At 31.9% G+C, this 24,663-nt stretch overlaps 1 protein-coding gene across 5 annotated transcripts in view; it reads right to left on the bottom strand.

Annotated features, from left to right (window-relative positions):
• Positions 1-24,663, bottom strand: part of by (focal adhesion protein tensin) — a 102,676-nt gene that overhangs the window by 25,811 nt on the left and 52,202 nt on the right. For all 5 annotated transcript variants that reach the window (XM_080169334.1, XM_080169335.1, XM_080169337.1 and 2 more), the window contains exons 4-6: positions 4,313-4,555; positions 3,172-3,563; positions 2,668-2,793 (exon numbers count right to left, since the gene is read on the bottom strand). In XM_080169334.1, the coding sequence (XP_080025460.1) occupies positions 2,668-2,793; positions 3,172-3,563; positions 4,313-4,555 (761 nt within the window). The remainder of the gene's footprint in view (positions 1-2,667; positions 2,794-3,171; positions 3,564-4,312; positions 4,556-24,663) is intronic.

The following is a 24,663-nucleotide window of genomic DNA, read 5'->3' as shown; positions in this document are numbered from 1 at the left end:
TTAATCCACAAATATTTTCTCTACACTTCAAAATCATGTTAAGAAATAAATTCAAAAAACAACATCCTGCAATAAAAACTCGTTTGAGAGATGGTCTATTTTTCCCTGACACTGAGTCTTTTGAATTGAGTTTCAATAAATTATTCTCTCTTCCTCTACCCCTATATTTTAAAAGTTTCTTTTTTGAACAAATATGCCGCACTCTTGTATCAAAACGAAAACTAGGTCTTTTTGGTCATAGTGACTCTACCAAATGTAATCTATGTAATGTAGAAAGTAGTATAGAACATTCATTATTTTTTTGCCTTTACCCAAAATTCTTTATAAATGCACTTGCTTTATATTTAGACTATTATTTTAATAATGATAACCCTGAATTCATTTATCTCAAAGAAAATTTTTATCTTTTTAATGTTTGGTACCCTATATTTGCTAAAAATGAAATATTTTTTCAACTATCATTGCTAATTCTAATTGCCAAAGATCGCTCATTAAAAATTAGTAAAGATGAATGTTTATCAAGATGGACCATTCTAAACTGTTTCTCTCAATCATTGTTTGTTGTAAAATCTGCTTTATCAATTTTAAATAATATGGGTCTAAATTCTGATTTTCTTAATGATTTTCTTGAGTTTCTATTAAAACAAAAAAATAATATCTCATACTTCAAATGTACATGATTTATATTCCGTAATTCGTAATTTATCTATTATAAACATTTATAAATACATAAATTCATAGTTTGTTTCATGTTTAACTCGAAATAAATTATATAAAAACAAAAACTTATTATATTGAAAACGGCTAAAAAATATATTAATAACATTTTAAGGAGCTTACCTGCATATATATGTAGAAGGTAATGTTTTGGGCTATTTTTCAGTTTGGATGAACCATAAAATAAATCTGGCAACCAAGTCCTTTTATTTTTTACAATTGTTTTAAATGATCAGCATATTTTTAATATCACAGCTTCTTTTTATGCCACTCTGTCCGTCCGTCTCACTACATCATTTGATGAACGTCTTCTTATACTGGATGAACGAACTGACCAATAAATATTTTCCATGGTAGCAACTAAATTGACGACAATTTTTCGCCTGTCATAATATCCGCGTTGATTCTATATCTTTTATTTATATTAATATCTACTTATCTTTATAAAAATTTGTGTCCATGCATCTATTTCCCATTTTACAAATCTGTACCTATCTCATCTAAATATTTTTATCTATTAATCTATCAACTTTTCCCCACTGTTTAACATGTATATGACTGTCTTAGTATGTCCATATTTATAAGTCTATCTGTCTATCACTACATCTTCTAATAGCACAACAACAAAATATCTGTTCGTAAATAATCATTAAAATCTTAACAAGTTTTTCTACAATAGACCATCATTATTATTACAGCCTAAGTCCGTTCCTAAAGTAATAATAATTCTTAAAACCACAGTTAATTTGAACCCCTTGATATTTCTTTAATATTGATGTGATTGATATGAGATTTGTGGACCCAAGGAGCCGCCTATTGACAAAAGAAACGTCTAAAGTGTCGACGTCTCCTTATTGTGAAAAGATCTTTTCCACGCCGTTACATCACAATATGTACATTATGGCTTTAGGTGTGGTGCATTTCTAGCAAGCTTTTCTGTTCGTTTGTCCACTAAGACCTTTAAAAGTGACACTGTGTCATAATTTAACAATATCTGAGCCATACTTTTGTTGTTTAAAATATCAGCTTAAAATCTTACTAAGAATGAGCAAACCATGTAAGTCTTTATTCATGTATTGCTTTATATTGAAAATTAAAAATTTTTCCTTACATGATTCAACAGCAATAAAATATATTCCAATTAATAAGCCATACCATGAATAAGATCAAATAGTTGTCATTTAAAGACATACTATAAAATGGAAAACAATTATATAATTTCAAAACTGCAGTCACCTGTCGTCCGTCTTATTTGTTAAGCTTCGCTTTTATGGTTGTTGTCCTCTTTCTAATTTAGAAAATCTACCAAAATATTCTAGCAATTTACAAGCCATACCACATTCCAGTAATTATATATTGCTTAACAACAATGTATTTTGTAAGCCAATTCGGTTTGTAATATATCCAAAACAATCTTACTTAGAATGAGCCATACAATCTAATAATTCTTTTTAAAAAAATAATCTTGCAATTTACAAGACATACCATTTAAGTCGTCATATATTGCTTAACAGCATCACGTCACAAATATACTTCATACATAAACAACAGGAAGGGATAATTCATCTTAAGAAAAAAAATTTTGAATTAAACTATTCTGCCAATTTTATCAATTTGTTGTACTGTTATTAAGTTAACGTAAGGCTGTTGTTTAAAAATCTTTAAATTAAGGTCATGATATTAATTATGTCAATCATGGCTGACTGAATGGTTTGAGAAATTTTTTTCTTCAAATGCCTAATCCCTACTTAAATTTTGCAACTTAATTAAGTTTGTTTATGTATGTACATTTTTAAAACATTTTTCTTTGCTTAAATTGTATCTTTTATATCAAATATTGAAATTAGAATCAACCTATTGCTTTAAGACCTTGTTGATATAATACAATACGATACATGATTTTCCAGCCGACATTAATCGGTTTCGAAGCCATACTGGAAACAATCTTACCTATTCTTCCATATGCAGATTTGTCTCGGGTCTGAATTTGAATAGTTTGCCGGGATCCGAACCTTTCACCATTGTACTCGTGTCTGCCCAGGGAGTGAGACCGCATCAGGCCTGATTGTGTTCCACCTACGAATATAACAAGTATGAAAACATCCATAAGTATCGAGAGTGAAGCATAAATACATTGTAGATGGACAAGCGGACATATGTGTGATAGGACAGACAGGCAGAAAATCACGAAACCTTTATAAATAAATAAATAAAAACATGGCAAGACAAACAGACCGAAGGACAAAGTAGAGTTGTATGCTGAATGCTCTTTAGTAAGGGTCATCTTCACACGCAAAAAAATCATCCGTCTATCTTTAATAGCAGCCGGAAAAGTTAGTCTTTACTCTCATACAATTTTTACATTGATTTCCAATTCATATTTGTTCCCCATTCAACTTACTTTTGGACCTAATTTTCTTAGTACTCTCATGAAAAATACTCTTAAGAGATTACCTAATGATCTTTCTTGTTGTCTGCTTGATCGTTCAGTAGCCCTGCTCTCCCTCTCTATCTGGACAGGTATAACTCTCTCCTGGAGGCCGCCAGAATCCAGGTTTACGCGGTCCAGCGATCCTGCGCGGTTACTTTGTCCATATCCGCCTCCATTTAATGGCTGACCTATGCGAGAATAAATATTTTCTGTTTGTTGGAAGTTAGTTGTGCTATGGGAGAGATTGGCGCCATTTTGGTTGAAATTCCCGCCATTTTGTCTTTGATCAGCTGACTTGTGGTTGTAGCTGTTGTGATCAGCTGTTGATTGTTTGTAGCTGGTAGCGCTGCTTTTGTTCCATGTGTTTTGTTGCTGGTCTGAACAGGTTTGGTTCAGAACCCAATCTGGTTGAACTGTTACAAAGAAATACATTAATAAAAGACTTTAGTGAAATTCACTGCAATTTCCGAAAATACGAATGTTGATTCTCATTATTTATCCGAAAAGAATTTAAGGTGCTTTGCTTAAATTGCCTGGCGAGCACAGAAGTTCCCCCCTTAACTAAAAACTAAATTAAGAGAAGGAGATTTCCATTATGCTCCTGGAAGGGGCTCCTGTATTCTATAGCCTAACTTAACCTAACCAAAAGTAATAAAAAAAAAAACGAAAAACCCCATCATTAATTTTAATTCATTTTTTAATAAAGGGGATGGGTGGTATTTATGCTCAACAAGTCACTTTGAGAGAAAACTCCAAGATCCTAAATAATTAAAATTTGCCTTAATTTACTCTAAAAATTTAAATTTCTCTAACCCCATTGTATCATAGTGTAAATAGCATCATTAATACCTTACTATTTATTTATACTATTTAAACCTATTTATATGTTATATGTATATATCCAATATAATTATCTTATTACAATTTCTATGTAGCTAGAAACATTAAAAAATCATTTGAATATGTTTGTCTTAGATCGGTACTTCCAGCTTTTGCAACGGCCAACCCAGGTTATGAAAGTACCAAACTATGCATAAAATTATGTAAATAAGTGTAAGAAATATTATTATCATTTTGTATGCTTATGTTGAAATACATCTATCTATCTATCTAAATGGTGGACGTTTGTGAAAAGATAATTGCAAATCATAATGTATCTTTCCTTTGCTATTCCAACTAATCGGTGAAATTGACTGTTGTCGCGAGTTTGAAGCAGTTGAATACGGCGGTAACGGGCTGTCCGGCGGGGTGCTCATCATGTCGGAGCCACCGCCACCACCAGCGGTTCCCTTGAGGATGCGACGCAGCAGAGAGGGACTCTCCAGCTCCCGGCTTTTGCCAGAGTCCAGAGCCTCGCGGGAGGAGGCACGCGAGTGAAGGCGGGAGTTGGGCTTCGACGGATTTTGCCTGAAAAAAAAAAGAATCGGTAAAAAAATAATTCTGAATGGTACCTAACCCTCCATGAAGCCTAATATTTCCCTAGAGCCACAATAAAGCTGAAATTGAAGGCTTGATTGGCGTTCTTTAGGACTTTCTTTTCGAACATAAAAGAACAATAGATATAAAATAAAGTATAAATATTACTGTAATATTAAAATTCAATATCGAACTTTAAAATGTTACCACGTAATTAAAAACATTAATTTATGTGTAATAAGTAATTCTTTCATTAATTCCTCCCATAAATTTAATTAAAGGCTTAGTTATCATAGCGTACAAGGATAGATTTCCATAATTATTTCTTAATAGCCCTTTCTGTAGATTAAACATTTGTTAGAAAACAATATGCACAGAAGTTTGTATTTAATCAAGATTTTACTTAAGCCCTGAACGTTTTCTAATCAAAAGAATTAGAGAACATGTTAGCAAAACCAGTATAATTTACAGTTCAATACACTTTCTGTCTATGGTTCTAAAAAGAATTAAAACAACAAATGAACTTCTATTACTCAAATTTGAGTTCATATTAACAACTACCTAAATACAATGTTTAAGCTTTTATGCATGTTGTCATCCTTGTTACTTCTAGCGTATATCTTTTACAAAATCTACAAATTTAATATTGCGCAACCCCCGACCCATAATCTAACCCCCATACCAACCCAAAGTTTACCAGGGAGGAAGGGGACAATGGGCTGTAAATTACATATGTGCCCAACGTTTATAACGTTATCTTATTCGTTAGCTCAAAAGCTTTGGGTACTTTAATTGAATTTTTATCGGTTGGTTCCAAACTATTTTTGTCCAATCTTTTCAACCAACAATTTCAATCAATGTTCACCATCATTTTAGATGTACAATGTACATACATTTTTCGTCAATTTTCTTATCCCTTAAAATCCCTGCAATTTACAAACATGCGTAATTTTACGCAAACATAAAACACAATACACCCTCCCCCCTCACTCAACTATTCGGGGGGGACTTGATACGCCCAATTTGATGACTTTGATAAAAACAGAAACAAGGATGGCAATATCCATAAATAGCCAAGCACATTAAAATAGATGTAAATATGTACAAAGTTATTTAAAGAGCTGATATTCAAAACAAGAACATAAATATATATAGAAAATATTAATATATGTCTAATATTTATATTTCTGTAGAAATACTGGAAAAAGTAAATTAAATAATGGATGCTTTTTAGTAATTGGTAAATATACAACAACAACAAAAAATTCTTTCTTGATTAGCAGCCGAAAAAAATCACATTTCCCCCAGAGCATTAAGGCCTGACAGACTGAAGGACAGACAAAAATGGAGAAGCTTCGCTACTAAATAAAGTGGGGGTAACCAGAGGTAATTCGGATAAAATATAAAAACCAAAAATGATTCAGTAAAATTTTATTATTAATCATAAATGTATAAGTTGGATTAGAATGTTATTTTCAGTAAAAACTCAAAACTACTTAACCAAAATATCTTAATATTTAAAGGTAATCTCAGGTTTTAGGTTATTTTGTAGGCCACCTGCAGTCCTAAAAAATCTGAAAAGAGTTATTTTAAGCTGAACTAACTAAATAAATTAGCACTTTGATCATATATTTTTCTTGTAGGGGGGTGTATTACCCCCCTCTACCCTACGCAAGAGCTTCACTAAGCCCCACGGTTTTAAAACCATTTTACGGCAGAGCATGTTTGTACTCACTTCACGACCAATGAGTAAAAAATTGATGGATTTTTTAGCATTTAAGACAGCATGTTTTATCAATAAATTAACCAATTATTGATGTAAATGATAAACTTTTGAGCTTTAATTTTGTCAACTATAGAAAGATGTTGAAATTTTTAGGGGACCAATACGTAGCTGTGTTCATTGCCCTAGGAAAATAAGGATAAATGCCACCGCTTTTGGCCTAACTATTCTAATGATGTCATAGTAGAGGGAATGAGAAATAGAAGGTGGAATGAAACCCGTCAGATAATAGATGTGGTATAGGGTATTTCCTGACGTCAATAGAATAGGTAGGCCAAAAGCAGTGACATATATGCCCATTTTGCTAGGGAACTAAAGACAGTTACGACCAATACTAGGGGCAATCTTCCTATCAACTAGGGGATCTTTCTCGAAGGGGGAGCAGAAAACAACCAAAAACCATCCCACCCCTTTACATTGTACCTAAAAATGAAAACTTGGTTTAAGTTGTTTCAGGGACAAACAAACAAAATACCATACAAAAATAGTCTCAAACCATCCCAATAACTATTTTATCCTAAAATGGATATCTCAAAGTCTCAGTGGTTATAATGAACAAACAAACAAACAATCTATTACTTTCCATGATCAGAATATAAATATGAATCAAAGCATGCCATCCAAAATATGAAGTTAGGATAACAAATTTTGAAATTAAATGTTTAACGCTTGAATCTGTCTAACAAAGAGGGATGAAAAAAAGCTTTGGGATTGTTCAAAGAATTATTTAAAAAGTCACTATCACAGAATGAATGTTGACCTGGCTAGCTTTATACCATGGTGTTATTTAAGAACAACAAGTCAATTTTTGTAACCAGCTTTATAGTTGTCTTCTTTTATAGCTCACACCTTTGACCCACGTAAGGTGTTGATACTATATAGCTAATAAAAAGGTATTGTCATCAGCAAAATATTTGTTGTTTCGGTATTTCATAATGAATATAGTTTGTCTGTCCACTAGAATCCTAATAATAGCTAGACTAACTCGATTTAAATCTTTTAAATAAGTATGTTTACCATGTTTTTGGAGTTATCACCCCCCCCCCCCCCCCCGTAAAATAATTTATTAATAAGGGCTCTGGGGATAACAAAACTGGTTAGTTACCATTTCTCTTTGCCTGATTATATTTCAAATGTAACATTGTTGAAACAGTTTACACTGTACGTACATACACACACACACTTTTAGTGTGAACTAAAGATCAAATATTCAACAAAATAATAAACTTATCAAATTTAAAGGTGTCAGATTTGATTTTAGTATTACACCCTTGTTGATAGCTTGTATGCATGTGTATGTAGATGAAATGACTGGTAGTCGGTCCGTCAGACGTGCTGACATATCTTATAGAGTAGCTGCGTTGCAAAAATGAAAGACAGGACAAATTCGTTCGGTGTTTTCCCTAAAAGTGCCTAGCGATCACAGAAACCCCCATAGGTTTTTAAAATTATTGTGGGGTTCCTTTCAAAATGGGGCATCATTTTTTAAAAAAATATAATGAAACCGTCTAGCATAGTAACTTTATTATTATTCAGTACAAACAAAGTCTATGTTAGCAATATTAAATTCAGTTATTATGTGTTCAATTTCTGTACAATGCAATATATATCTATAATACAAAGTAGAATGATGTCTGTCTGTCCGTCTTTCTGTCTGACAGAACCGATCGGATTCTACTCTTCAGGGAATATACCTACTGGTCCTTTGATGGTTATAGGCTATTTTCTTGGGGGGTGAGACACCCCCAACCCTCTGAAAACAAAAAAATATCCCAACCAATTTTTTTGAGGCAGTTTATTTTAAATAAATGGCAGCACCAGAAATACTTAATTTTTTTTTAATTACCTCTTGGGGTAAAGCCCCTAGAGGCTAGGGGCGAATACGATGGTTCAATATATATATTGCATATTCTTGAATGTAGTGCGATAATGTCAATTTTATCGTATAACAAAAGGGATATTAAATATTGGAGCATTTTTGCATTATCATTCATAAATGGAGAATATTATAGGTATGTATTTACAAAAGCAAATGTTTTAGTTTTGTATTTTTTTTATGATATTATATAAAGTAGTAAGATTTTTTTATCTGAGCTTAAGTTTTTATTGTCTACTCGACTTATTAAGATTTCCTTTCTATGAAAGCTTCAAATAGGTCCCGAGAAGGTTTTAGTCTATTTTTAGATTCATTTCTTACCCATTTCTTACTCCTTTCAATACAAAGCCCATAGATGCTAGGGGCGCAACCACTAGAAGTCGATAAAGAAAATAAATGTGTAATAAACTTCGGGCATACAAGAAATTTAAAATAGCATAAAATAAGAAGATTCAAAATATCATTAGGAATTAGAGGTGTGGTTATAGGGATAAAAAGATAATAGCTCAAGTTCAAGTTTGATTGTAAGAAAATCCTATATTTAAACACTTAATTAGACGTACAAAAAAACTCAAAGACCAATATACTGCTGTAACTGAAGGTTGAAAGCTATCAAGTATAAAAAATTAAAATTTTTAAATCAAATATACATATTTCTAAATATCATTTCTCCCTGAGGTGTTGGCATCTTTTTTCTACCATTAACCTTTTGTACAATTTTTCTGCATCTTTTTTTTATGTACTAAATTTGCACTGTAAAAAAATAAGAACAATCATACCCATAAAAAGCAAAATTAAGAGGCAGGTATGATTATTGCAGTATTAAATATGCTTCTGAAACAATTTCAGATGATTCTTTGATTTATTGTTCTTTTGATCTAAATGTTCTTTTTTTATATTCTGTTTGTTTTCCAGACATATTTCAATGTTTTTGTGATTCGCTACTTATGGATGTTATCATCCTTATACTACCATTAACCTTTTGTACAATTTTTCTGCATGTTATTTTCATGTACTAAATCTGCACTTTATGAAGAAAGAATAACCATACACAAAAGAAGCAATATTTTTAAAGATAAATAAATGTGATTTCCCTCAAGGTGCCTATCGAACACTGAACCCCTCCGCAGTTTTAAATTTAATTGAAAATGGTTAGTGGGTTGATTACCACACAAAGAATAAAAAAATTACCCAATCCTCTTTGTTTTCAATTTATTTTAACAATCGGTGAGGAGGAGGGGTTTTTAGTGCCCAACTTGGAACTTTGAGGTATTACGCCTAATTTTGGAATACCTTGTAATAAACATTGGCCATAAAGGCATAAGTGTCATCATACCCTTCTCTGTAACAAAACAACAACAATATTGTTTTAAGTAGCGTAACAATTCTACATTATTACAACTGAATATTATGAAAAATAAGATTAGTTGTACCTGTAATGAAAGGAAAGAAATATGACTGTCCTTTGGTATACAAACATACAAACCCCTTATGGAACGCATGTAAGTTCATTTTTGAAAAAACGGATCATATTAAAAAAAAACAAGAATAACAAATTTCATACAATTAGACGCATATACATACATCCTACTACTTTGACTGATAGGCATACAATTACAACATAGAGCATTAGATTTGGACAAAACATAATAAAAAATCTAAGGTAAATAATCTACCAAGATATGTCAAATTAAAATTTTTTTGAAATAAAGACAGACAGACTGACATTAGGTCCCTTAAAAGATTGAAAATTACAAGAATAATTTTGCTACACTGAACTTATCAACTTAATTGTCAAAATATTCACTGTATTTTGCTAAATAAAATTGACTTTTTATAATGAATCACAACAACAAATGGTTTTATTTCAACTAAAATTAAAAATATAACTAATTTTGTTTTCCTCTTATTTCTACCCAAAACACTGTAAAAAAAAGTCTTTGGAAACATTCAGGTAGATACAGAGAAAAATGAAATACTGTCCTTAAATATATATGTAACAGTATGTCTATCTGTATCTTAAGATCTTACAAACTGCTGGACCGATATAGTTCTTCTTATAGGTCCATGAAATGTTTTAAACTTTTTTGGGGTTGGGTACCTCTTTCAACCCTCCCTAGAGAAATCGCCCCCCCCCCCCCCCCAAACAAAAATTATTAACAATAATGCCTCCCTCCTTTTTGGTTCTAAAGATTTTAAGTAAAATACGCATTTGATAATATTTTAGGATTTAATTAAGATTGAGATTAATTTCTACTAATTGAACCATTTTTATCTTTTAACCACTGTGCTTTTAAAAAAAACATACCTATAAAAAAATATATTTTATCATTTTTTAAAGATTTTTAACAGTGAACTATTTTGACTGCAGCTGAAATGTTAAAACAATGCATTGATACAAACAAATATTCCAACATCACGTAATTATTAGTTAGGGGTATTCAATCACTTCCACTAGAAGCCAATACAGGCATTATAGTAAAACACTAGTGGGGGAAGGGTTAAATAACTGTATGTTCCCTTCACAAGGACCCTGTGCCGACATTCAGTTGGGTCTTTGAAAATTCCCAATAGCATCGGGAATATTAACACTGCCAAGTTGCTACAAAAGTGCAGGAATCAATTTTCTAGCAGACGAAAAATGTTGTGAACCTGGGGATCCAGGTTAGTTGTCTATCTACTATAAATTTTGTATACAGGTCCAACTGAAAACAAAAACTGCTTGCAAACTAGTACACTCCAATCATTAAGATTATTCAATGAGCAGCCATTTTAGAATAAAATTACATCAATAAATTATAAAAGTAGAACGATGTCTGTCTGTTTGTCTAAAGCCTGAGATCGTGTTAATCACTGGACCGATATGGTTCTAAATTACAGTGAAGCTTCTAGTTCTATAAAATAAAGGATCCGATTTTTTGTCTGCAGCTTAAGAATTGTTAGTTGGAAAGGGTTGTACTGTTCAAGAATAGTTATTTCTCGTATCGTATTATAAACGGCTTTCCGCAGATATAGAAGGTACAATTATAAGATTAAAACTAGTTTTTTTAGCCCCGTGGTGCCGAAGGCACCGGCTAAAAAACTGGATATAATACGATGCTAGACATAGTTTTTTCGTATTCATGAGAACCGGTTCCTATCCACCGGATTCAAATGAATACGAGAAAGCTTTATAAAAACTTTTTTTTGTAGTTTTAGGAAACTTTCCACGCATTCCCTAGAGGCTAGGGGTGACACAACTAGCATAAATATAAATAATTTAGAAAATGATATAATTTGTGTAATGAGCTCATCAAACCCTAAATGGGAGGATCCCATTTAGAATGAGCTCCATATTATTTCACCAATATTTAGGATAGCTCAAAATGATTTGGACTGTATAACAGAGGGGGGACATTGGATTTTATATTACCCTGGTACCCAAAGTTTTATAACCACGTCATCGAGTTCGTTGGAGTACTTTATTGAATCTTAATTAAATTGTACAAACCCTAAGTATTCACAATTTCCCACTATTATTTTCATCTATACTAGTGGCTACGCCCCTAGAAGCCTCTAGTGGCACTTGATTTTTGGTTTTTTGTTGTGTTCAAGTTTCTACGATACCTTGCTATGTTGCGTTGGAGTCTCTTTCTACGATACCTCGCAATGCTGCGTAGGAGTCTCTATACTTAAAATAAAATTTCGATTTATTGTGATTTCTCTTGGAAGGTTGGTGGTACCCTCTCACAAAATAGTTATAAACCTTACCGGGACCTATGAGAAGCTACCCTGTTAAGGAAAACCCGATCAGTTCAGCGGTTAGCGAGATCTTTCAGTACAGACAAACAGATAGAAAAACAGACATCCTGTTACTTTATTATAAGGATAAAAGAAACAATTTTGTTCATCGTAATTGAGGTTGTAAATCTGGATAAGTTTATGAATTTCCTTTTATTGTGATTTTACAATTTCAAATTTAACTATCCGGAGTTACTCGTTTCGAAAAGCTGAAAAGCATCCTGATTAATAATGAGAGTATAAAAATAAATTATGCCAAAACCCCAAAACAAAAAATTATGGAAATCATGATGAAGTTTTCATTTTAGATGCAATTTAACTTTGAGGAAAAAGAGAAAACACGTTCTTAAAGCGAAGATTTTAAACATTAGGGAAAGTGTGTCCGTCCATAAGGCATAGCTTTTAATTTTGGCATATTAGAATTTACTATCTATTGTTTGGCATGATAATTCTTGTGGCAACTTTATAGTCAAGTCTTGAAATCGAGAGTATGTCCACATTAGACCTTCTTGTATTTAGGTAATTTTAGGACACATTCATATCAGATTTGTGTTTAAAAATAAAACTAATGGTAATGATGCGTTGCTACTCTACATATATCTGGTAATGTTCGTTTGTCTGAACGTCTGATTTGCAGAGCTTTAAATTTTTTGGATATTGTAGCTCTGCTACATTGCAATTAAAATTACTGCAAATAAATTATGGACACAAAACCTAAATTTGTCGTAATGAAATAAATGCTGGTAAGTAGTAAACATTGAACTGTAAATTACCCTGGTACCCAAGGTTCATAACAACGTTATCTTATTCGTTAGCTCAAAAACTTTGGAAACATTTTAAATTTTCATTACTTGACTCAGAACTAGTTAACAAACTTTTCAAACAATAATCTCTACAATTTGGTCATTATCATTGGGAATGTACATAATTTATCGTCCATTGCCTAATCCCTTAAGATCCCTGAATATTTGTCAGTGGCTGTCAATTTTAATCAGGGATTGTGGTCATTTTTTTATCACTCAAAATTTAAACTATTTATCTGCAGAGTATTTCCTAAATGTGTTCTTAGAAAACAACGAAAAAGTTAAATTTTGCAAGTTTGCAATTATAAATACTCTCAGCCATTTTATAAATTTTTATAATTATTTCTTAATTCCTCAGTTGAAAAAAAATAAAGTAAATTTGCATTGGTAAAAAATTACAAAAAAAATGGTTTAGTCCTTTCGTGGCAACGCACCATAAGGGGCGATTCTTCGTATTTATCACAGTAGATTTTCTCCTATTTCTAACCCCTGCGGGGCCAATTGCCTAACCCTGCGGGGCAATCACCTAACCCAATATAAACTTAACCCAACCTAAAATAACCTATAAAAAAGCCATTTTAAAAATACGACGAATTGCCCCTAAAAGGGCGTTGCCACGTAAGGGAAAATTCTCCAAAAAAGTTTCATAAACGATTTGTATATCAGATGTTCCAATGAGAACCAACAGCTGGCATATTGTATCGAATCAAATTTTCCGCGGATAGAAAAACAGATTTAAACAGATTCTAATTCAGCGGAAATTTATCAGATTCGATCAAAGCCACATTAGAAAATAAATTCTTTTCAATCTTGGTCTTTATATAAAAATTTTATTTCTAGAAGACAAAAATACTATTTTAAACTGAAAAAAAAAACGAATGTATGAAATTAAGTTGTTATCAATCTGTATAGTTGTGTTACGTTTAGTATTTCCTTTTTACAACTAAATTTCAGGAAACGCCCTGATAATTTGGGGGTGTTCTAACAAAACTAATAAAAAAATATTTCAGCTCAAAAGATTTGATAATAATTACAATAATGTCTTCATTGCTTCAAGAAGCGTAGCCCAATTTGAAAACAATTTAAATGAAAAAGTTTTTTTTAAAGCGAAGCTTTTCTATAATTAGGGTCGGTCCGTCCGTCCGTAACGGTTAGCTTTTTTCGTTAATTTAGGCATGTTAGAATTGTCCTGTCGATTTCAAACTTTGCATGATGATTTCTGTAGTAGTTAGGTACGATTTAGAAAGCATGGCAACTTTATCATTGTTACCTGAATGTCCGTACGTCCATTTTAAACATGTCGATTTTTAACTTTTTTTTAACAACAAATTTTTATTCCATAAATCTCATTTTTAATTGTTTTGTATGGACGATATAATTTGTTTATCAAAGTTTGGGCACCAAAACTTTATAAAAATTTCTGGAATTCTCATTAAGACTAAACAAGACAGTTCTGTTAGACATACAGACATACAGACAGAGACAGACTTTAGGACAAACAATTAGACTATCATGTTATGTGAGATATACAGACAAAGACAGACTTTAGGACAAACAATTAGACTATCATGTTATGTGAGATATACAGACAAAGACAGACTTTAGGATAAACAATTCAAATACCAAGTTCTGTCAGACATACAGACAGAGACAGACTTTAGGATAAACAATTAAACTACCAAGATATGTCAGATATACAGACAGACAGACACAGACTTATTGATAAACAATTAGACATACAGACAGAGACAGACTTTAGGACAAACCGTAAGACAATCAAGCTCTGTCAGATATACAGAAAAAGACAGACTTTCTGACAAACAAGAAGACAAATAAGTAATTCGAAATAAGGCTGATTTTTTATACAAATTTATATATGTTTTAATTAACTAGGCAGTTTCCCATATTTCACATATGAACCACAAGCAAATTTTCTATAAAACTCGTATTTTTAATGCTTTTTTAGGGTAGGTAAAGTAAAGGTTTGGAATAATACACCAAAGGAATTGGGTCCCACAGAACTAAGGCCCCCCGCAATGCTAAACACATATTATTTAATTAGGAGTTCAATTTTTTTATGAATATTTATCCAAAAATGTTTAGTTCTTTTATTGACAAATTTAAGGAAATGCCATTCCTCTATTTGTAAAACAAAATAAGGTTATTTCTAATTTAATTCAATTCAATTCAATGTAATCTTAAATTTATTGATTTAATTTTCTTTTTTTATTTACAATTATAACTTTACAAAGCTTGTGTATTGTATAAATGATTACAACAATAAATTAGGTTAAGTTTGATACCATTTAAAATTGTCATTATTGAGACAAAATGTAAAGTTTTTTTATTAAATTAAACTTTAAAAGTACTAAAAATTGTTTTCAAGACAAAAAAAACTAAATGTTTTCCAACGAACATGTTTTTCGTTCGACTTTGACTTTTATTGTATTTTGAAGAAGAAAAGTGATATTTATGTTTTGATAATATTTTGTCCTCTATTTCCATATTCTCGTCTATGAATCATACCCAGCCATTAACAATAATAGGCCTTATTATGTTTGAATGGGTATATGTCAGGGATCTTAGGGGATAAGACAATTCACATACCCTCACAATTATGGTTACAAGTACTAGAGATTAGAATCATTGGTGAAAAAGTTTGGACACTTCTGGTTTGTAAAAAATAATCCAGTACCAAAAGTTAAGTGAAGTCAAATTTAGAGTTGAATGTCCACTCCCTCCCTGGGTAAATATATATATATATTCATTTAGTTCATACTTTGATTACTACTATTCAATATACAGATATGGTTTGGTTATACTTATTAAGTATCATAATAACAACAGATCTATATTATAGATGTGTATACAGATAACTACCTCCCTCCCTTTTATAATGACCTTTTTAGTATGCTACCAAATTGTTTTCTGCTACTTGGCTGTGTTAATATAAGCGAAACCATTGTTTGATTTTCAATCACCCAATAGAAAGGTTGCACATAATCATACTTGTAAATCATGACGTAGAGTGCAAAGAGGTAAAGTATTGATAGTAAAATTGGCATGAACCATCCGAGGTTTCCTTTAAAGCACCATCCAATCGGTAAAGTCATTTTAGATACACTTTACTTTTGTCATTGAAATAAAAAATATTATGCTAAAAAAAGACAGGCAAATTAAACATTCCATGGTAAATCTTTTTGCTTAAAAGTTATAAATTGCAAGCTTCCTATAGTCTTGAGGGAGGGAGGGGACATTGGAATGTAAACTATTATGGTACCAAAGGTTTTTAATTATGCTCTTTCATTCGCTTGCCTTGAAATTCTTGATTAAATTTTTAAAGCTGAAATTAATGTGGTCGGACTGTTCCTACGCTGAGTTATAATTGGTCAGATAAAGGGATTGAGGTTCCCTATTTTATTTATATATTTATAATTTTATTATTTTTTATCAAAAATTAAATCAAATTTTAGTTTGTAAATTGTATCCTGCAAAACCGTGATATAAAATGCGCAAATAAATTTATTGTTTCACCACGAACCAGCCAGGGTAATAGGGATGGGAGAGTGGACAAAAAATTAGTCGTCCCTCCAAGTTCTTTTAATGTGAAATTCAGTATTTTTGGTGCGATAAAGTGGGGTCATTAATGAATTAAGTTATATCATTGTCCTATCTCTTCCTCCCTGGGACACCGTATAACTGCTCATTGTTACTTAACTTTTTTATTTATCCTAACCCTTTGTACGTTACTTTTTTTTAAAGCACATTTTCTTTACTGATATACAAAAAAATAGTAGCTTTATGTACCATATGACAGGGAGGAGGGGACATTGAACCCTATGTTCGTTTGTGAACTTATACTTAATTTTATTGGTTGGGTCCTAACTTTTCAACCAATAATGTTAATCTATATAAGGGTAATTTTGTTTATCATTGATGGTGATGTATATCACTGTACAGTCTTATCCCTTACGAATCCAGATTTTTTGTAGAAAAAGTTGGCTTCATCAAATTTTTGTATGTTACTTTTCCAAACACAAGTAAATACTTTGGATATTGAAATATGTTGCAGATAAATTTCTCAGGATATAGGGATACCTCACTGGATGATATATTAAACTCCACAAAAGCAAAAAAAAACTCTTATTTTTTCGCTGATGTATACAGCAGCAATCAAGCTTTACTCAACTTTCAAACCAATAAAGATTTTTAGGATCAAGTCAAGCTGAGTGTGCCAATGGCAACAAGTAAAACAGAGCGTGCTGCGTGCCAATATTCCCCCTAGTCAAGTATAGTATGCCAATATTCCCCAAAGTAAAACATAGTATGCCAATATTTCATCAAGTAAAGCATAGTATGCCAATAGTTTATCAAACAAAGCAGCATGACAAAAAAAAAAAAAAAAGATGAATTTAACATATTTTCCGATTTATGTTATGATAATTCAACCTACAAATTTACTACTTTATGTACGTAAAATATATAAACTAGCAGTTGCGTCCCTAGCATCTAGGAGCTCTCTATTCCAAGTAGGAGAAAAGTTACGAAAATTAGCCTAAAACCATTAAAATTTCAAAATAAAAGATCTCACTAATCAATGGACTGTTATGATTCTTCTTTCAATGAAGCCTTTTATTGGTCCTTAAAAATACCATGATTTTGTTACAATAGTTTTTCTTTTTAAAACTTAAATGTAAAGGATATTTTCAGCTCTCTCCTTCCCTCAAATGTCCCTAGAGACATCGAGGGGGGGGGGGGGGGCGCAGGGGTGGATCCACTAGTATATACACATAAATTATTAAAAATTTTAGAAAAAGTATATCTTGACAAGTAAAGCAGAGTATGCCAATATTACGCCAAGTAAAGCAGAGTGTGCCAATATTCCCCCTAGTCAAGTAGAGTATGCCAATATTCCCCCAAGTCAAGCATACTCAGCTTGACTTGATCCGATTTTTATAGTATCCAAAGTTTTTCAGCCATATAATTGAAGAACTTGTTTGTAAAACTTTGGGTACCACTATAATTTACAGTCCAAATCCTCTACCTTCCTCTAGAAGTCCAGCTAATCTTATTTTAAAGTTCTTGGAAATGATATTCTAAAAGGAAGAGACAATAAAGGGTTAAACATCCTGAGAAAGAGAAGTATACATTTTTTGTACTTTTGGCCATTCCCACCCAGCGAAAATTCAACAATACCAGCAGATACGCCTCTAGCATCTAGAGATTTTGTATTGGAAGTGACAAAGAGGGGCTATTAAAAATAGCTTAAAAACATTGCAAGGTCTAAATATGAAAATGAAATAGCCTGAAACCATAACATGGAATATGTAAGCTTACCTGAAACAGATAACCAAATCAGTTCAGTATTTTATAAGGTCTTAAGCTTCAGACAAAAAAAATCGTGTTACTTAAAATAAAAGGATTAACACGGCTAAAAAAAGTTATATTGCCTAAAAATATGAAAGGTTTTACAAGAAGGTTTCTTCCCCCAAATTACACCTTCCCTACACCTATAAGAAGCTTGACTGTGAAGAAAGAAGAACCGTATCGCGAAAGACACATAGATATCCTGTTAATTTTGTATAAGGGCATGTAAGAAGTACGTTAGTTAGTGTTTTGCTGGGTACATACAAACGAAAAAAGTCCCCAGTATTTGATTGCTATCACAAATTGAGTAATTGCATTTTTAAAAGGTGAAGGATAAAACCAGGGATCTAAAGGGATAAGACAATGGCCGATAAATTGATGTACATCCCCAATAATGATATACAAAATCAATCCTATTGTAGATTACAATTAGTGCTTGAAACGTTTGGACACTCAACTTAATAAAACATCAAAAGTCACTAAATTTCCCCAAAGTTGTTAAGCCAAAGAATAAGAAAACTTTATTATAAAAATTTGGGGACTAGTGTAACAAACAGCCCATTGTCCCCTTTCTTCCTGGATAAAATAAATGTTCAGTAGCGCGCTTGTATAGCTACAAAGCTACTCTTCATAAACACGTCTCTCCATCTAACGGTCAGTCACATAATATCATTGAGATTAACGTCTAACCAGTATTATACTTTTTATACTGGTTCTCGTTCATTCGTTGGTTTCAAAACTTTGGGGCTTTTATCTATTTTTCGAGTGTTAAAAACTCGACACAACCCAATCTGTCCCGATTTTGTATCACTTTGAAAAGTGCGATTCCAGTTACGTCATATACGTTTCGGGAAAGAAAAAGGGAAGGGGGGAAGAAAATCTCTTCAAAAGAGATGGGAGAAAAGGGAAGAGATTTTCTTCCCCCCTTCCCTTTTTATATGACGTCACAGGAATCGCACTTTTCAAAAGTGATACAAAATCGGGACAGATTGGGTTGTGTCTAAAAACTCTCAGTAGTCAAACTTTTCCGCCAATAATTATTACAAATATGCTAATTTCTAACATCAAAACTTAAAAATATTTTATTAACAACTCTATTCTTGATTTCAAAATTTGTTTTAATGAAAATAATTTGTTCTGGTTGTTAAGTTTCATTTGTTTCTCAGGGATCTAAAGGGATAAGACAATAAATTATTATATATTTGCATTACAAAAATACTCCTTCAAAAAATCAAATTTTTGGTAGAATAGTTTGTACACTACTAGCTTTGAACATTACCAAACATTGGGTACCTAATTAATTTTAATTCCAATGTCCCATCCCTTCCTGATTGTTTGTAGATATTATGCAATAGATTGTATGCAGCGCAACTACTCTATAACAAGGCTTTGGCAAATCGTCCGTTTGACGGTCAATATGACAAAATCACTCGTAAAACTTGGTAGGTAAGGGTCATAGAGAAGTGACAGTTACCTCGTAGTCCCAGAAAGTACGCAAAAGTATAAGCTCATCTGAAGCATCTATAACTTTAATATTAAGTTTGTTTCTTTTTGTTTTATGCATTTTGTAATGCTAAGTTTTTTAAAGATATATGTAGATCTCGAAAGAGTTGAGACTATGTTCTGTACAAAATCATACCCTAATAATTTTTCTGGCATCCTTGGACACACCCCTAAACATTCATTACATACACAGGGATCCTAAGGGATAAGACAATGGAAAATAAATTGATATACATACATACCCAATGATGATTAATAAAACTAGCTATACTGCTTTGTTTGGAAACAAACAATCAAAATCTAAACAGTCCCCAATGAGCCAATATAAATGAAAACTTTGGGAACTGGTTCTTATTTGAAGAATGTGTCCAATATTGTAAGGTTAAGGGGGGATTTACAAATGCCCCCTCTCACCTCTGGCAAAATCCTGTGCACGCACTTGCTAGTGTATTTCTGTGATCTACATGTATAAGACAATGGCCGATAAATTGATGTACATTTAAATGCTAATACACAAAATTACCCCATCTTTAGATTTCAATTACTAGTTGAAACGTTATGACACTAAAATTAAAAATCAAAAGTCAATAAAAGTTCCTAAAGTTGATCAGCCAACAAATCAGAAAACTTCATATAAAACTTTGGGGACTATGGAAACAAACTGTCCAATGTCCCCTCCTTCCATAAGTGTAGTTGGACTATTTGTATAACAAGATGAATATTATTATGATTGAATAAGGTTTATCTACTTTTGAGATCTACATAATTTAATACATGTTTGGTTTTAGTTAGCTTTGTAAAGTTTGTTCAATGTACTCATAGAACTATCTAAATATACAATTTATTCTATTTAAGCATCTAGTAGCTTTGAATTGAAAGGTGTAGGAAATCCTAAGGTGTTAAACTAAAGAGAAAATAGCATAAAACTAGCCCGGGACATATGTAAAGCTACCCTACAAAGGAAAACTCAATCAGTTTGGTAGTTTTTTTTTTAAACTTAAGTTTCAGGAAAAAAAACTTTACGTCTTCATATAATAGGTTTTGCTATCATTTTTTTTTGGGGGGGGGGGTGGTAAATGGTAAAACATAATATTTTTAACAATTTTGAGGATATTTGCCTACCCTAGGAAATCCTAGTTAATATTTTCTAGTTAGAAAGTGCATCTTATAAAATGTACAAACCCCTACCACCACTATAGTATTTTGATTCATAATTCATACATACTTAAACTTAATGCTTAGCCATATAGATCATCAAATAATATCCCGCGATTTTGATTTGGTCCATTGGTAATACTACCTTTCAAAGGTCATTTTAACAGCGAAGGTTTTTCGATAATTAGGTTTGGTACATTCGTCCGTCCGTACATAAAGGAAAGCGTTGATCTAGGCAAGTTAGAATTGTCCTTTTGATTTTAAATCCTGTAACAGTTAATTAAAATTTAATAAGAGTAGCAACTATATAATTATTCAAAGTAGTTTCATTCAAAACATGTTGCCGGATTTCAGGGAGTAAGGGAGGGGACAATGGATCGAATATTCAATTTTTAGGAGTCTCAGACTTTGGGGACTGGCTTAAAGGGAATGTGCAAGAATTTAGCAGTTTCTGACTGAGTTTGGGGACTTGCGCATTGAATGCCGCTACTCGTTATGTATGTTTTGAATATTGCAGACGGGGGGAAGGGAAATAAACACTCGTTGTGTTAGTTTGGAATGTAGCAGACGGGGAGAAGGGAGAAGGGAGGTGGGGGCAAGGGGCAAGGGAAATAAACAGAATAAAAAGGGGCAGTCATATTCTTGCTAGCAGTTGGCCGGGTCCAATAATCTTTTAATATACAAATCACACCAAAAAACCTCAATATATTTCATCAAAAACAAGTTGTGATTTCACTTTACATGACGCTATGGAAATCTATTATTCAATTAACAATCCCTTTATAATTTCCCACAAATTTATTGGATTAAACTGGATTTCATGCCCTTTCTTTGATAACTCTTATATTGAATTAATTGCCCATTGTCCCCTCCCTTACTCCCTGGCCGGATTTACTTTCTTATTTAAAAGGTATACATTGCCCTCAACTTATAGACATTATCTCCTTACTTTAAGAGTTTAGGGGGTGAGGTTAAGATATCCATATTGACTCAAAAGAAATTGGTCAAAACCTATCATTGTGTGTTGCCTTATTCTATACTAAACTAAAAATAAGATTAACAAATTTTTTCACATATTTTGTAAAAGCTTACTTTTACAAAATGTATCTAGACAAAGTAGAACGATGTCTCTCCGTCTGAAGCTTATGATCTCGGTAACCTCTGCATCGATTAGGAATTATATCTTCTTGTCCTTGTATCCTTTTATCACCCAGTTTTCCATAAACAACGCTTACCTGAAAAGAAAAAGATATTTAGTAAAAACTATAATAATTACTAAGGTTGTCTAATTCGTGCTTTTCCAAAATAGACAATTGAATATATTGAGATAGCTTTCTATAATGTAACATGTGAAAAAATTAAGTTAAAACTTAATGTCTTGTAGTGTATAAAATAGAATGAGTCATAGCTGCATTCTCTCTCTCTCTCTCTCTCATCTATCTATATATCTATCTATCTCTCTCTTCGTTTTCTTTCTTTCTATCTCTCTCTCTTTATTTTCTTACAAAATGAAACATTTTACTATTCTAATTTATTGTTGGATTTAATGAATTTAATTGTACTTGTTTCATCTCTGTCTTTGCTAAAATGTTAAAACTGTTTATAAATTAGGGTAATAAATATGTCTGAAAATGACTATAATATCTCAGGGATAAAAAGGGATAAGACAATTGCCGATAAATTGAAGTACATCCCCAATGATGATACACCAAATCATCCCATCTGTAGATTACAATTTGTAGTTGAACCGTTTGGACACTCAACTTAATGAACCAACCAATCAAAATTTAATAAGCGTCCCCAAAGTTGTTAAGCAAACGAATAAGAAAACTAGATTATAAAATTTTAGAGACTAGTTTAGTAAACAGGTTAATGTCCCCTCCCTCCCTGATATAATCTGGGGACTATAATGGGTGTATAATTTAATCATTTGCATTATAATCATAATTATAAAGTAGCCACAAAATGATTCAAGTTAAAGGACCCTACATTATTTGGATTTTTTATTATAAAAACTATTTTGTTGGTATGTGTCTTGAGGATAAGACAATTTACGATAAATTGGTTGAAAAGGTTAAACCCTTCTAGTTTGAGACAACCCCCATCAAAATTCAACAAAAGTACTCAAAGTTTTAAGCAAAAAAATAACATAATTATAAAACTTTGGGTACCAGTATAATTCACAGTCCAATGTCCCCTACTTTCCTGTAATTTTTAGACTAGTAGTAGTATGTTTACTGAAAATTGTTAAAGTATGTGACATAAGACTTTTTTGGTAGGTTTTATGCTATTATGAAGAAAAAAAGAAAAAAGAACACCCTCTCAAAAATAATTTAGGCTTAACTTTAACGAATTTTTTCAGCTTTTTACAGTTTTCCTATGCTTTTTCGAAAATATTTTAAAAGCAAAAATAGACCGCGAGTGTCCTATGAAGTCGGCAGTCGCGGCTAGACTTTAAAAAAACTGCTAGCGGCTACAAATATACATCTATACGCTTATTATCCACTTTGTATGGATGGGGCTTTTAACTTGTAAAACCTGTTCAGCGTATTTTGGTTTTTTAAGACGCGTAGCATATACACAATAATTTTATATTTGATAACATATGAATTTTTTTTAAATTCTTTTTTTTATCTTATTGTCCCTTCTTTCTGTCTATTTTTGGTATCTTTCTCTCTATCAATCTCTATCTGTCCCTCTGTATCTATCTATCTATCAATCAATCAATTTATCTATCTATCTATCTATCTATCTATCTATCTATCTATCTATCTTTCTATCTTTTTATCTGTATAGCTCTCTCTAAATAACTATTTATCAATATAATTTCTTATCTGTACATCTGTATAACTCTATAATTTACCAAAGCATTTCAGATTTTATTGGGTTGAATTGGGTATAATGAACTTTAAAGATATTTGTATGATGATATCACCCTAAATATATGGTTCTTAAATTTTATATTAATCTTTGATTATGAAGGTTAAAAAGTAGGTAGTTAATTTATGTTAACCCGCGACTTTGGCGTAACTCGTTGTTTGGAAGGTGATTAAGACTTCCAGACAAAGGTTGTGCAATCAAAAGGTTGGTTGTCTTACGGAAGGTTGACCAAATAACCATGGACATTATTAAACAAGGTTTGATTCAGAGATACAATAAATAAATATCTCGTGTTGTATCTGGTCCTCAAAGGCTAACCGAGGCTAACCTAACAATTAGGCAAAGCTTTTCGCATTAAGGGTTTTGTTGTCCTTGACATATTTCAAATCATTGCATAAGCGTTAAATCCATATATAAAATATCTTTCCAAAAGTCAGATAAACAATAACATCCTGCTACTTTTCAAGGATATTTTAGCAAACATACATGTACGGACAAACCATTTAAGTAAAGCAGCTTTTTTACTCATGAAAAAATTGTTGGCTTAAAAAGGCGCATTTTCTCAAGTGTTTTGAATTAACTGATACCATCTCTCTTACCAAATTTGGAAAAACTTTTTTTATGTATTTTCTCCCATGGTTCAATACTAGTGAGTAGTGTACACCTGGATGTTTTTTTAGAAGTGCAGCTACTTTACAATTAGGCCATGTCTGCTCGTCCGACAGTCCTATGTTCTGTCTTTCACAGATTGTCTGAGTGAGGGGTGAAGAAATTTGAATGTTAAACAGGCCACCAAAGTTTAAATACATGTTTTCTCATTCACACCCCCAAATATAATAAATAAAATTACCCTTTCTAAAGAATAAAATTGTTGGTAGAAAAGTTTAAACACTTTTGCTCTATACTAACCAAGATCATATATAAAAGATTTGAAAATTAAATAATTAATTAA

The sequence above is a fragment of the Acartia tonsa genome, chromosome 8 (assembly GCF_053477335.1).
Source record: "Acartia tonsa isolate MP-2025a chromosome 8, ASM5347733v1, whole genome shotgun sequence".
Classification (NCBI taxonomy): domain Eukaryota; kingdom Metazoa; phylum Arthropoda; class Copepoda; order Calanoida; family Acartiidae; genus Acartia; species Acartia tonsa.
Note: the sequence above shows the minus strand (reverse complement) of the source record. Positions and strands in the feature narration are given on the sequence as shown.